Below are 15,601 nucleotides of genomic sequence, written 5' to 3' on the forward strand. Positions count from 1 at the left end.
TTTACCTTATCTGTTATACTAACTAGGATTTGCCATCAATTAAAAAAAAATATATATATTGCATACTGCACATAAGTATAAGTAGGTTTCATAGAAGTCGATGGCAGACGGTATACAGAGGCACGGATCCGGGGCATACACCAACCCCTAGCCCAATCCAGAATGCAAGTAATAAAGTGCGCCCATGCCCACAGGTCGTCTAGGAGCTGCCCCGTACACTGTCTTCTGGCTTCCGCCGGTGATTTTACATCACGTTTGTCATTTTTGTGCTTTGGATACTTTCTACCTGACAACAGAGAGGAACCCAATGTCTTCTCTAGCAGATGACGACACGACAGGTCCTATGGCTGTTACGTTATTCCTGTAAAAGACACAGAACTGGAATGGTTTTGCTATCGTACGCTGACAACACATTGCACCGTCCGTGTGGCGATATGTTCTATTTATTTTCTACCTGAGATGTTATCGTGTTGTATTTATAAATAAAGTCACTAAGTCTATGTGATCTCCGTGATGGCTCCTGTCTCACCTGAAAACTGCTATGACCTGTGACTAACAATTTGGAATAAAGGGGTGCACAGCGCCCCATCACTTTTATGACTTAGCGCTCGTTCACACTTCCGTGATTTTGAGCCAAAACACAGAGCAGATGCAAAGCTCACAATCCCTGATCAAACGACTGAAGTGTGAACAAGGCCTTACGGAAACAGTATAGCCCGGCCAGCTACTCCACAAGACTGGTATTCTGATGTCAGCCATGTATCGAGTGCGGGTGAACGCATATAAGATGCACACAAATTTATGTACGTTTCTGCAGCATATCTGCACCAAAATCCTCAATTTCTAATAGCAGATTTTGGTATGGATTAGATGCAGTTTTGTTGACATCTTACCCTTCCAATGGAAAAGGGCTAAATCCGCAGCTAAAACCGCAGACATAATTGACATGGTGCAGATTTGGAAATCGGGAATGCAGGTCAATTTCCGCACAGAAACAATCAAAGTGTACATGAGATTTGTGTGATCTCATACACTTTGCTGGCACTGTACTACACTGCGGTTTTTCCACGTGGAAAAACTGTGCGTTTTCCGCAGCGGGTGCAGTTGGACTTCATGTCCCCATGGTTTTGCAGACATTGCTGATTGTGCAGTGAAACCACACGCTGGGGTAGTATTCATCTGCTATAAGTGGGATGCACCCTCATGGTATCCAGCGGCTGCACACGTTTCCGATTCTTCCTTCTGCACTGAACATAGATGTTTAAGGCTAAATGCACACGTTCAGGATTTGTGTGCAGGGAATCTGCATCAATTGGTGCGGATTTTACTCTCCCCCATTGAAGTGAATGCAGAAAATCTAGAAAATAGAATAAGTTGAAATGCTGTGGATTTTAAAATCAGCACGGAAAAAAATCTGCATCACGTGCATGAGAATTTCAAATTGTCATAGAATACAATGTGCATGAGCTACGGTGCGGGAAAATCCGCACGCAATCCTGCTTGTGTGCATGTAGCAAAAGGGGTCCGACTTGCATTAAAATTCCTCCATAAACGTCAGGTTTTAGCCAGACAAAAAAAAGTTTGATGAAACGTTATTTGACAAGCCAAAGGCCAGCATTTCACCAAAAAGCCTCCGGATCCCATTATAGTCTATAGCAGGGGTCAGCAACCTCCAGCTGTTGTGAAACTACAATTCCCAGCATGCACAGCTGCTCAACTGTTCTCCGAACTCCCATAAAAGTGAAACGAGCATGCTGGAAATTGTAGTTTCACAACAGCTGGAGTGACGGAGGTTGCTGACCCCAGGTCTATAGGGTCTGGCGGCGCGTGGCACTACCTGGCTATACTGGATACGGAGAACAGCCTGCCCGAACTGGGATGCTGCAGCTGTGAATGTAGCCTTATACCCACATCATTCAGGAAGGCCCCACATGGAGGCCAGAGAAGAAACCCACCAACAAGAAGCGTCTCTTCGTCCGGCTGCCTCAACAATAAAACGACCTGTACGCACCCCTGATAATGCACTGCAAAAATAAAAATATAACACACGTGGGTCCCACAGCAGAATACTGCATGTAATAATGCATATGGAAATACACCAAAATAGATTCTGCGCTGTGCATAGCACCAGGGTTTGATGGGGCACTGTATGACACAAGGAAAGAATCTATGTCGCCCCGTTGGACACCCCATGGGTACAATCAGGGTGCTCCGTTGTGCTGGGAGGATGCACTGCCAGTGGTGGTTTCCAATGGAAGCTATAAAAGATTTATTCACACCACCTGGGGAAGATGCTGCATGCAAAAATGGCCAAAACGGATTCCAAATGAGCATAACGGATGTTTAAAATACAGAATGTTTTTTTTTTTTTCATTTTCTGTTCAGAAGAACGGAAAAATAACCAGTGATGTGAACCCATCCTTAGGCCTCTTTCACACAACCGTATGGCTTTTTCAGTGTTTTGCGGTCTGTTTTTCACGGATCAGTTGTTCAGTTTTTTGTTTCTGTTGTGTTTCCATTTTTCCGTATGGCATATACAGTATACAGTAACTACATAGTATAAATTGAGCTGGGCATAAAATTTTCAATAGATGATTCCGGAACGGATACAGAAGCATTTTTTCCGTATGTGTTCCGTTTCTTTTGTGGACCCGTTGACTTGAATGGAGCCATGGAACGTGATTTGCAGGCAATAATAGGACATGTTCTATCTTTCAACGGAACGGAAATGGAATGCATACGGAGTACATGCCTTTTTTTTTTGTGGAACTATTAAAAATGAATGGTTCAGTATACGGACTGTATATGGAACGCAAAAAAACGCCCCGTAGACAAAAAAAAAACTGTCGTGTGAAAGAGGCCCTACTCACAGGACACATGCCGCAGCCACTCACACACTGCCCCTGCAAAGAGAAGGAAGCAACCATAACCACAACGTTACTGCCCTGCTGCAAAAATCTGCTACCATCCCGTCCCCTTCTGCGGCAGAGCCCCCTCCACCCTGCCATACAATGGTTCTGTATCCTTATCCTGACGGGACACGGTCCTGTTTTTAGACCAGTTTTTTATGATGTTGGAATAGCCATTTAGGGCTCGTTCACACCACTGTAAGGGCTCAGTGCCCCTATGGCGGGTCCGCAATATACAGGCACAGACTTTGTGCACTCCGTGCTGCGGATGTGAACCCACTGACTTGAATGGGTCAGTGATCCGCAAGATATGACCGAAGATAGGACTGCGTAGTGCCTCCACTCCGCAAGAGATAGGTGAAGAGCTTCTGTGGGCTTTGGGGTCCATGCCTCAGAACCGCAAAAAGACAATTTTCTATCTTTGGCTGTATCTTGCAGATCACGGACCCATTCAATACGGAGTGCACACAGCCTGTGCTCTTGCATTGGGGACCGCTGTTTGCGCTCCACCGCACGGGCACTGAGCCAATACGGACTATTAACTATTGAACTACAGCTGCAGTCCAAATAAAAGTGTTCAGTTGAATGCAATCTGGTGGACTGCGGCTGTCATTCAATAGTTAAAATCAATCAGTCGCGCTACAAAAAGTCTCAAGGCCCGATTCACATCGACAGGACTATTTTTTCCGTCATGTATAACGGAAACAAAGGGAACCGTTATGTGCCCCCAATAAACATGTATGAGGACGGAGCAAAACTGAAGGCTTCTTAAAGGCTTCCATTTTGTATTCCGTTATAACGGAATTCAATAACGCTGATGTGAACCCGGCCTTACACTGGCAGATGATCGCCAAGATCATACGAGCGCTCGTTAGCGATGATCTGGCAGTGTACTACTGCCACCAATTACCCAGTGAACGAGCCTTTTGCTTGTTCATCGGGTAATCAGTCTTTCAACATGTTTTACTGGCAGCAGATTGTGCCGTGTAATCAGCATTCTGCTGCTGGCAAACAACGATTCAGTATCGGGAAGCGCGAAGGCATAGCGATCTTTTGTCGGGAGGAGATTGCTGCATGTAGTAGTAGCGGTCTCCTCCACCAGCGAGCAGGCGATTGCAGGGAAGTAACGCTCTCCTCCCGACGATCGCCTGCTTCATCTGCCAGTGTAATAGGGCCTTTAGTGTAGCCCGGGCCTTAAACCGGGCTGTGATAAATAACCATGGGCCGACTGGGAAATTAAAGTGGTCGGGGGGGGGGGGGGGGGGGGGAATAAAACTAAAAGTGGCCCCATGTTGTAGGTGGGTCCAACTTGACAGAAGACAGAGCAACATAAAGTAAGGGAGAGTTCACATCACCATTTCATTTAAAAACAAGACAGGATCCTGAAGGAAAAAACTAATGTAAAAGTTATGTACAGGATCAGATTTTTTTGTTACAGCTGGCAGCCGTGAAGAGGGCTCGGGCGGCCGCCTGGGCATTGGCCCACCAGGAAATTTCCCTGAAAAGTGTTTTTCTGAATGTACACTTCACCCGTGTATAAAGCAGACACCATAGGTGCCCGGGAGCTGCTTGCCACAGAAGCCGCTGGGTGGCGGTGAGAGAAGTCTCTGCATTTTCATGCCATGGCCTTAGGAGCCCCCCAGCGATAATACAGCCCTGTGTCCCTATTTAACACACACAGACTTTCACCCTGAAATAAGGGGAATGTCACGCTGCACCATATGGAGAAGGAGAAATGCTGAATGTCGCTGGAGCCGCTGTGCAAGCTGTTTAGTCGCTGGTTTACAAATGGCAGCTTTTTCCAAACAATGCCCTTGTGCGAGCTGGAGGGATGCCTTCTCAAAGCGCAATCTGCTTCTAGGGGACGGGTTCAGCTACTCCATAGGCCACAGAAGCAGTTGGGAAAGGACGGTAACATTCAGCAGTAATGTACGATACCCGAGAAGCTTACTTACAGTAAGACGGAACACAATAACTCACCACCTGCAGCGATTAACAGCGCAGAGCCTTAAAGAGAACGCGACCGCTCTCCTGCGAGCCGGCGCCCCTCGTTCACATCTCTGTTTGTGGATCTGCCTGGCTGTTCCGGCACAGAGCAGCCTGCCAGATCCTCTACTTCTCCGCCAGATCCCCACTGACTGCAATCGGGTCCAGCGGTGATCTAGCAGATTGCTGGCAAAAATGCCGGGTTTTAGCTGGAAGAAACCCGGTGCATGCAGCTATTCATGCCTGGCCGAAATCTGGCATTTTTGCTGAAAATTGTCCGGATCCCACTGCAGTTCATGGGGATCTGGTGAGGAAGTAGAGGATCTGACAGGCGGCTCTGTGCTGGAACAGCCTGCCGGATCCACGGAGATGTGAACAAGGCCTAAGTAAATACGTATACTCCCCACAAAAGATCAAGTCTCCTGTCTGGTATTGTGCCCTTCCTCTGTTATTCCTTCTGGAAATGTATGAATACAATCAACCGCTGGCGGCGACCATTCCTGCTGTGAAAAGGGCGTGTCCCTATAGTGGCAGCACTGATTGGACAGTGTCACAATGTATATGGACACACCTTTGACAAGGGGTGTGATGAAGCCCAGCTGTCAATTTATTCATGCATTTCCAGGAGACATAATAGAGCAGGGCTGGCCAACCTGTGGCCCTCCAGCTGTTGCAAAACTACAGCTCCCAGCATGTCCAGACAGCCTACAGCTATCAGCCTACAGCAGGGCATGGTGGGAGTTGTAGTTTTACAACAGCTGGAGAGGTTGGCCATCCCTGCATTAGAGGAACCACACCATGCAGCTGCTCCATAATGAATTGATGGAGAAGGATGTAAATACTGACTAAATCAGGTCGATAGAGGTAACTGGTCGTCTTCCACTTTCCACCAATGTATGTAAATCACGCACTGTGAACGTTTTCTGTGCAGCCACTGTGGTGTAAGGCGACCTACCTGCTGCAGAATGTCTCTGTCCAGACCCTACACGTCAGATCCGGGGTTACACTCAGGACACAGATATCATCATCATCACTGCAGTCGTCATAAATAAAATATTATAACTTTATTTATTAACAAGCTATTCAGATTTGCAGGTTGTGAAAACATGTAACACCATGTCGGGGCGCTGCGTCCAGGACGTACGCTGTGCGGCAAGGACGGGGCTTGTGCTGGTCTCATCCTACATCTATTCCCAGCAATGAGCCAATAGGACAATGATGTATAACAAGGGTCAGACACACACTACATGGACCAAAGTATTGGGACACCTACAGGCGCTTTTATGTCATCCCAGTCTAAATCCATAGGTATTCAAATTTTGTCCCCCCCACTCTTCTGGGAAGACTTTCTAAAAGATTTTGCCCATTCATCGAGAAGAGCATTTGTGAGGTCAGACGATGCTGGACAAGAGACCCAACCACGTATTTATGGACCTTGCTATGCCCACTGGGGTGTCATCATGCTGGAACAGGAAAGAGCCTTCCCCAAATTCTCCCCACAAAGCTGGAAGCAACAATTATTCAAAATGTCTTTGTCTGCAGAAGCATTAAAGGGAACCTGTCACCTGGATTTTGGGTATACAGCTGAGGACATGTGTTGGTAGATGGCCGCTAGCACATCCGCAATACCCAGTCCCCATAGCTCTGTGTGCTTTTATTGTGTAAAAAAACTGATTTGATACATATGCAAATTAACATATAAGAGTCATATCTTACTTGTGTGACCAGAGAAGAGTCATATATTCAAGCTCTGACTCATCTCAGGTTAATTTGCATATGTATCAAATCGCATTTTATACACAATAAAAGCACACAGAGCTATGGGGAGTGTGTATTGCGGATGTGCTAGCGGCCATCTAGCAGCCCATGTCCCCAGCTCTATACACAAAATCCAGGTGACAGGTTCCCTTTAAGATTTGCCTTCACTGGCACTAAGCAGCTGAGGCCATCCCCTGAAAAACACCCCATAGGATTATCCCTCCTCCGCCAGACTGTACAGTTGGCACAATATAGTCAGGTAGGCAACGTTCTCCTGGCTGGTCCATCACTCCACAGTTGAGGTTTCCACTGCTCCAGAGTCCGATGGTGGCCTGCTTTACACCACTGACGCTTGGCATTGTGCTTGGCGATGTAAGGTTGGCATGCAGCTGCTCAGCCATGGAAACCCATGCAGTGACACTCTGGGTACAGTTTTTGTGCTGATGTTAATGGCAGAGGTTTGCACTCAGCAGAGCGTTGGTGACTTATGCACTATGTTCCTCAGCACTCAGTGGCCCCGCTCAGGACCTTCACATGGTCTCCACCGAGTTGCTGCGGTTCCGTCCATATGACAGTAATACTGCTTACCGGTAATGGTGGAAGTTCTAGAAGAAATGTCAGTAAGTGGCCTGTGGCAGTGGTGACCACGCTGGAATTCATGGAGCTCTTTATGAGTCGTTCATTCACAGACTGCATGGCTAGAAGATGGATTTTATACACCTGTGGAAATTGGACTGAAGGAAACACTTGAATGAAGATGCGTGTCCCAGTACTTTAGTCCATACAGTGTGTGATTACTGGGAAGGGTTCCAGCTCCTATACAGATAGGTAGGGAAACACATTTGCCAATATTGGAATACGTAAAAAAAAAAAGTAAAGACGCCAATCAGCTGTTAGAAGAGGCCGGGCGCTCCGACCTCTTCCTAAGCCATATGGCGTCACCGTGTACTGATCACGTGGCCTAGTTGAAGCTCAGCCCCCTTCAAGTCCGTACGGCTGAGCTGCAATACCAAGCACAACCTTTTTATACTTAAAAAAATAATGACATGGGGGGAGGGGGGTCCTCCCTTTTTTACATTCCACCAAGCATCAGAGGACCAGGCAATGGACTACCTACACGTCACTTGAGACACACCAGGAGGGACATATATTAAGCTAATTAAACCACTATTGTGGCGTAAAAAAGCCGCACAATATGGCACAAGCCATATGTGCGCCATAATTGGCAATTTTTTAGGCTTCTCGCCACTTTTGGCAGGATAAAAGAGGTAGGGCTTAGCAGAAGTGGGCGTTGCTTCGTGCAGCCCGCCGCATTTACTATAACTTTTGCCAGAAAGTGGCAGAAGTTATAGCTGAAGTCCACAACGGCGTAGACTTCAGTTTCTGGCGCATGGCAGGGAACAAATGCGCCCGATTTGTTTGTTTCTGCCTCTTAAAAAATAAAAAATAAATCAGGCGCCTCACGCCAGGGATGGACGCGCCAGTCTTGATACATCTCCCCTATAACGTGAAATCAAGACATAAATCTGCCAGTTAATTAAGCGTGCCATTTCATACGCCAATTTTAATCTGAAGTGTGCTGGAGTAAAAGGCACCAAACGTATTAAGAGGAAGCAAGCCTCCTGATAATTCTGGGCATTTTGGCCTTAGAAAATTAAATATATGCCTGCTGTAATAGATTTGCACAGCTTTTTGTGCCACTTCCTGGCTGAAAGGGATTGTCCAGGATTAGAAAGAAAAACAGCCCCACACCGGTCCATGGGCTGTCATAAAATACACGTGTGATTGCCACTCTGGACTGGTCTAACATGGGCCAAGATGGAGGAAAGTCTAAGGGAAGTAATGTAGGACAAACCTCGGTTGTCGTTCATTTTCTAATGTCATAAAGGGGCTCTCCAGTCTCCCCAACATAATCCAGGCACATTGATCATAAAAATGTATAAATGGCTGCATCTATTTTCAGCACTTTTCTGAGCCCTTTTAGACCCCTGTTCAGACTGGAAGCTGCGGCTGCTCTTCTCAGGCTTCGGCGGGGTTCAGCTTCTGTGTCTGCCTGTTTCTAACCCTGTAAAATCCAACATGAAAAGAATCTATTCATAAGGACCTGCCATGAAAAGAATCTATTCATAAGGACCTGCCACCTCTCCTGACAAGTCTTCATAAATACGTGTTTACCCCATAACATAATTTGGGATCTTCTTTTAGTCCTTCCTTTGTTCTACCTCCTGCAATTTAATAACAAGCGTGTATTACCAACTGGGGTTTGGCCCTAAAACCTCTGACTGTGTCCAAGCAGTCCTCACAGAGTCAGACGGTAGGAACACAGGGTAACACCCAGCTGTCGAGGAGGAACAGAGCGTATTTACAGACTTGCCGGGAGAGGTGGCAGGTCCTCTTTAAGAAGCACATTTGGCATGGGTGCGCACATGGGGTAAGAACGGATGGCGGGCACTACCTCTTGGGGCACGATGTCCCACAGCCTGCCATCTATGCACCTAATTTGCAACCCAGTAGATACAGGATTTTGCAGATCTTGCGGAAAATTGAGGCATCTGCATTCAGCTCTATCGGGTCTACAGACAGCTATAGATTTATTACCTTTGGAGCAGCTGCCCATGAACTGTGTACCAGAACGAGAGATAAGTGGTGCCGGAGCGAATGTGTCATCAGAAAATAAATAAGAGAGAAAACCTGTACGTCCCCAAATCCCCAGCAGGGCAGTGCGTGTAACGACCGACGTGCACAAGAAGCTTCCCTGAAGATTTCACATTTCATTTCAACCATGGCAAGAAGGTGGCGGCGAGTGGAACAGACCAGCGATCCCGAGTTTAACAAGGCAAGGAGTCCTCTCTGCATCCCAGGCACAATCATGTTTCGCTGACTGACGTCTCATTCGCCTCGCTCTTTGGCGTGAGCTGATCCAGTAAATTGACGAGCACGCTCAGTCTCTCGGTCAGCGTGGAGGTCTTGTTGGTTGAAGCCCGTAAGAGGCTGGAATACACTTGCTTGTAGGTTTTCAGAGAGGCGTCCTCTTTGGGGGGATTACTGCAAGACAGAAACCATGACAGAGGGGTCAATGCCTGGATTACACACGTGCTTACATCTAAGTCACCCACAGGACTGGTGGAAGAGCAGGGGCTGCACATGCAAGGTAGAGAGAAAGCCTTCAAAGACATTGTCTACATCACGTAAAATTCATGACGACGCCTACAAGATCCTGACGAGATGTTGTAAGACTCTGGTCTGGCTTCATGCAATCTTTCCCTCCCACCCGGATCCTTGAGGGCCCATGGAGCCCCTAGGGTGATGTCACCGTATCCTGCCCATAAGGGGTGACATCACAGCTCCTTTACTCCACAGGCAAGCATATGACATTTGTACTGACTACTATCTATCCTCCAGGGTCCTCTAAGATATGTAAAAGAGAATGTATTCAGGCGTGTCCTCTGTTACGGGGATCATAATTCCCAGTATTTGGAAATCAATCACAAAGGCTATGGAGATGCTCCCCTAATGTTCACCTCCCCAGCCCCTCCCTCTGTGTGACGGATCTAGCCGTCTCCTGTTTGGACGCCACGGCCGTCACTCAGAGAAGAGGGGACGGGCTAGGAAAGTGTTCAGCACTGAACATGAAGAGGATAGACCCCATGGCATCTGCAGCACCAGGGGAGTACAATTTGGATTTCACAGTCATGAATGCTCCCACCATCGCCTATAGAGCACTGTTAGCAGTTCTGAGGGGTCAAAACTGATGACAGATGCTCTTAAAACAAGCCTCATATCAGATGCAGAATGGATTTAAAAAAAATAAAGACACTTATGAAATTTCTGCCCAAGACCATCTGCAGTCGTTTACAGCTCCTTTACATGGTACACAGACTACACACACCCCCTATGTCCTGCGGTCTCTTCAATCTGCCCCTTACTCCTTGCTGACTTTTGAATGCATGTTTGCAACACATAGAACAAAAGATGGTATAGCTACAGGATCAGACTACACTAGGATTGTTTGTAGTCTGTTACCATGGGAACATACAGGCCTGCATTTTGAAGTCCATTTGGGCTTCATGTTTTATTTTAGATGCCCATGAAGATTAAAAAATAAATACATTTGGTTGCAACGGTTCTCGTCTATGGAGGTTCAGAAAAAAAAAAAAAAAAAAGCATATCAGGAGAACCCTGAACGGAAGACTCCCGTCTGTTTATTAAAGGAGTAGTCCATGATTTTACAAGTGACGGCCTATCCTCATCTAAATGGCAGGGGGTCTGACTGACACCCTGTAGCTGCACAGTTCTGTCCACTATGTAGAGGATGGAGCTGATAACTGAAGCGTTCTTTCAATGGGAGCAGTGCTGGATGTATCGGCTCCATACACTATGCCGGAGCAACTACAGAACAGCGGATTGGCGAGGTGGGACGTGTTGGACCCCCGCCAATCAGATATTGATGGCCTATCCTGGGTACAGGCCATCACTTGTAAAGTCGTGGACATGCCCTTTTAACTCAAAAAGCTATTCAAGAACTTTTGACTTTTTTTGTGCAAACCCTCTATTACTCTGCCTGGCAGTGGCACGCGCTTCCTTCCTCAATAGAAATACTTTAATCTAGCACTTGCAAGATGAATGATCCCATTCACAGGAAATCTAACCTTACACCCCATGTGTGGGTCCCATGCACTATGTGGGAGAGATCACCTGTCCGATTACACGTGATGTGTGTGTGAAGCCGCAGCAAATTCCTCGCTGCTGCTCCTGATCTATCCGTCCGCGTGCCGTGATAAAGCGTGAGCTGCTTAGAATTGATGACAGGGCCCAGTACATAAAAACTAATTTACCTCTGCAGATTAGCGATCCTGGCAGCAAATACAGTGTATATAAAAGAGATAAAGACGGGCAGGTTTCCTTATATTACACAGGATAAAGCCTTAAGCTGATGAAATATCATGACACCAGAGAGCAGAAACAATTACCAGTTTTGGACAATTACACTAAACAAGCAGCTCTTTAGGAGGCAGCCTGGCGCTGGGTGAAATACGGCGTGTTTCTATTGCCATCTTGTGGATAGCTTGTGCCCCTGTGCTTTATAGACACAGTTTAAACCTGGCTAATGAGCTTTTAAATCTTGTTTAGACGGAAGACAACGCAGCTGCTACTAAGCGGGGAGCACAAAAGTAGAGGGCCCCTGTGCAACAACAGGAGAGCGGGCCCCTCGCCCTCTGCCAGGAATCAGCAAAAATAACCTAACTGTAAAGAAGTACACATATTAAAAAAAAAAAAATTGTAATGTGCTGAAATATATACACGTGCACTTTATACAAGATACAGACACAAACATAAAAGTGATAAACTCACACGTACAGAATAAAAACATATTGGTCAAAAACACCTATACACGCACAGCCCCACCGCCTAAAATATATGAGGGCCACTTGCCTATACAGAGATGGCAGATGTCATGGAAAAGAAGGATCGGGCTGTCGGATTTCAGCATGCCTGGCCCTTTGTCCCCACAGACAAAGGTCCTTTTACACGGAGGTCCTTCCCGGCAATCGCCTGTTCATCAGTGAAGGAAACCGCCACATTTACATGCAGCGATCTCCTCCACAGTATAGGGAGGAGCGATCAATCATACCATCGCTCGTCCCCATACATAATCGTTTGCCGGCTGCAGAGCCTGTTTAGACACCACGATCTGTTGCAGGCAAACAATGATTTAAGCGTCCGCACAGACGAGCATATTACCTGATAAACGAGCACTTGACTCAGGTAATCCGCGGCACCTTTACACCAGCAGATAATTGCTCGCCGATTCTCGGCCCGTGTAAAGGGGCCTTAAACTGGCACCAGAGGAGATTGACAGAGGCGAGACGGAAAGACGGGCAAAGACAGAGGCGAGACGGAAAGACGGGCCCCACAGTTCCCATAAGTAAGAGTCCAGTAGCCAAGGCCACTAAAGCCCCCTGTGCAGTTTACAGTAAATGTGCTGCAGCTTTAAAGAGGTTGCACAAAATTACGTGTGTGTGTGTGTGTGTGGGGGGGGGTCGCCCACTTAGCAGGACCCGTAAAGGAAATATTATTCACTTATTCCCGACGCAGGCGCCCGCTCCCTCTCTAACAGGCCTGCCTAAGGGTGCACTCACAACAGTACAACTATATGTATTTTGAAGATCCGTTGTAACAAAATGCCTATTCTTGTCCGCAAAACAGATGTTGGACCAAAAATACGGTTGCGTGAATGGGGCCCAAGGTCTGACACTGTCCGCAATGAATGGTAAGTAGCAGACCTACTGACGAGGGGAAATGCCGATTCAAATCGTACATTTCCAGGAGAAACAACAGCAGAACACAACACTGATGAAGTAAATCTGCACGGAGCGTGTCTACTTCATCAGTGTTGTGTTCTGCTTTTGTTTATGGAGAACCAGACAAGTCCGGGGAGGGGACAGGTCTTCTTACAAAAAAACTTCTTTTAAAGAACCTGCTCTAATTTCTAGTGAAATCCAAATCCTTCATTTCTAATGCATATGAATAAGACGGTTTCATGAGGATTGAACGGCTGTAGACTTCCTCGTTCCTGGCTGGCAGTCAGCTTGCTGCATGCTCTGCCTTTCTCAGAACTCCCATCAAAGTGAATGGCGCATGCTGGGAATTGTAGTGTCACAGCAGCTGGAGTGCTGAAGGCTGCTGACCCCTGCTATGAGAGATGCCATTGATTCTATGGATTTCCACTTTTACTATAAATCGGGGGAGGAGGACTTCGCCGCCGCTTACCTGCTCTTCTTCTTTGATGATAAAAGCTTCACAAATTGTAAGAGAACAAAAGACAAGCGAGATTCAAATATAGTGACAAGTTTCACCACTTCTTCCTTTTGGAGATTTTCTGAGGAGTCGACGATCGGTTCGTTCCCTTCCTCCGACCCCTGTGCGGGAGAAGACATCAATTATTATGCAGATACATAAGGAGGCATCTACACCAGACTGATTGCCCTGTGAACACAATACCCCGCAGTGTTAGCGACTCTGAATACCCATTGAATGAGTGCGGTGGCTGAATAAGTAGTCACTACCTTTTCTTACATTCTTCTGCTGCTGAATATCAATGGCCGGCAGATAAGCTTATTAGTGTAATGTATGTCTGCGCTGTATTCTGCTACTGGATTTCCTAGGACAGCGTGAATGTAAAAACACAATACACAGAGACCCTCCTCTGTATTAGGCTACTTTCACACTAGCGGTTTTCTTTTCCGGCACTGAGTTCCGTCCTAGGGGCTCTATACCGGAAAAGAACTGATCAGTTTTATCCTAATGCATTCTGAATGGAGAGAAATCCGTTCACGATGCAGCAGGATGTCTTTAGTTAAGTCACAGAACTGCGTTTTGGACGGAGGAAGTACCGCAGCATGCTGTGGTATTATCTCCGTCCAAAATTCCTGATCAGTTGCCGGAATACATTGAAATGTATTAGTGCCGGATCCGGCATTAAAAATACTGGAATGCCGGATCTGTCCTTCCGGTCTGCGCATGCGCAGATCGGTAAATATGTGAAAAAAGGAGATTTTTGTATAACTTACCAGTTAAATCTCTTTCTCGCTCTTCCTTGGGGGACACAGACCTTGGGTATAGCTCAGCTCCCTAGGAGGCGTGACACTAAGTAAAACTGTTAAGCCCCTCCTCCATCAGCTATACCCTCAGCCTGGAGATAGAGGCTACCAGTTGCGTGTCCAAGTAGTGAAAGGAAACAACCAACAATGCAAACAACAGCCAACAACCCAACGGGGCGCCAGCCAAAACCCTAGAACCAAACACAGAAGGGTGGGTGCTGTGTCCCCCAAGGAAGAGCAAGAAAGAGATTTAACTGGTAAGTTATACAAAAATCTCCTTTTCTCGCCCATTTTCCTTGGGGGACACAGACCTTGGGACGTTCAAGAGCAGTCCAAGAAGGGAGGGACCATAACCCAAGGCGGACCACCGGAGCATCAGGAAACCGCAGCCTGCAAGACCAGGCGGCCCAAAGCAGCATCCGCCGACGCGTGCGTATGCACCCTATAGAACCTGGTGAAAGTGTGCAAAGAGGACCAAGTGGCCGCTTTGCACAACTGCTCAGCCGAGGCTCGATGCCTCTGCGCCCAGGAAGCCCCGACTGCTCTGGTGGAATGAGCAGTGACGCCGAAAGGCGGAGCCCTACCCTTGGCTCGATAAGCCTCAGACACCGCCAGTTTAATGAACCGGGCAATGGCCACCTTGGAGACCGCCAAACCCTTGCGCGAACCCTCCGGGACCACAAACAGGGAATCCGTGCGCCGGAAGGATCCGGTGACCTCCAAGTAAATCCTCAATGCCCTGACCACATCCAGACGGTGCAGTTCCCGTTCTCTGGAGTGGGAAGGAGAGGGACAGAGCGACGGAAGGACGATGTCCTCATTGATGTGAAAGGCGGAGACCACCTTTGGCAGGAAAGCCGGGACTGGTCGGAGCACAACCTTATCCTGGTGGAAGATCAGGAAAGGTTCGGAACAAGAAAGAGCCGCCAACTCAGACACCCGCCGGAGAGACGTGATGGCCACAAGAAAGATGACCTTGCAGGACAGAAGGCGAAGGGAGACCTCCCGCAAGGGCTCGAAGGGGGCAGATTGAAGCGCCGAGAGCACCACATTCAGGTCCCAGGAAGGAACCGGAGGGCGATACGGTGGAACAGAGTGAGCCACCCCTTGCAAAAAGGTCTTAATCGGCCCCAGAGGGGCCAGGGGACGCTGGAGAAGAATAGACAGCGCCGAAATCTGTCCCTTCAGAGAACTGAGGCCCAGCCCCAGGTCCAGGCCCGACTGGAGGAAGGACAGGATCGTGGGAAGAGAAAACCGGAGAGGTGGGACGCTCCGGGACTCACAGAACCCCAGATAGGACCTCCAAACCCGATAGTAGATCCTCGAAGATACGGGTTTACGAGCACG

General features: G+C 47.6%; 1 protein-coding gene across 1 annotated transcript in view; it reads right to left on the bottom strand.

Moving 5' to 3' along the window:
- Positions 1–6,759: 6,759 nt before the first annotated feature.
- The window catches only part of EDRF1 (erythroid differentiation regulatory factor 1), a 96,038-nt gene continuing 87,196 nt past the window's right edge, over positions 6,760–15,601 (bottom strand). Inside the window, exons 23-25 of the mRNA XM_044296441.1 lie at positions 13,425–13,573; positions 8,788–9,698; positions 6,760–8,757 (exon numbers count right to left, since the gene is read on the bottom strand). Of these exons, the coding sequence (XP_044152376.1) occupies positions 9,521–9,698; positions 13,425–13,573 (327 nt within the window). The 3' untranslated portion in view covers positions 6,760–8,757; positions 8,788–9,520. The remainder of the gene's footprint in view (positions 8,758–8,787; positions 9,699–13,424; positions 13,574–15,601) is intronic.

This window comes from Bufo gargarizans, chromosome 6 (genome assembly GCF_014858855.1).
Source record: "Bufo gargarizans isolate SCDJY-AF-19 chromosome 6, ASM1485885v1, whole genome shotgun sequence".
In the NCBI taxonomy this organism is placed as follows: domain Eukaryota; kingdom Metazoa; phylum Chordata; class Amphibia; order Anura; family Bufonidae; genus Bufo; species Bufo gargarizans.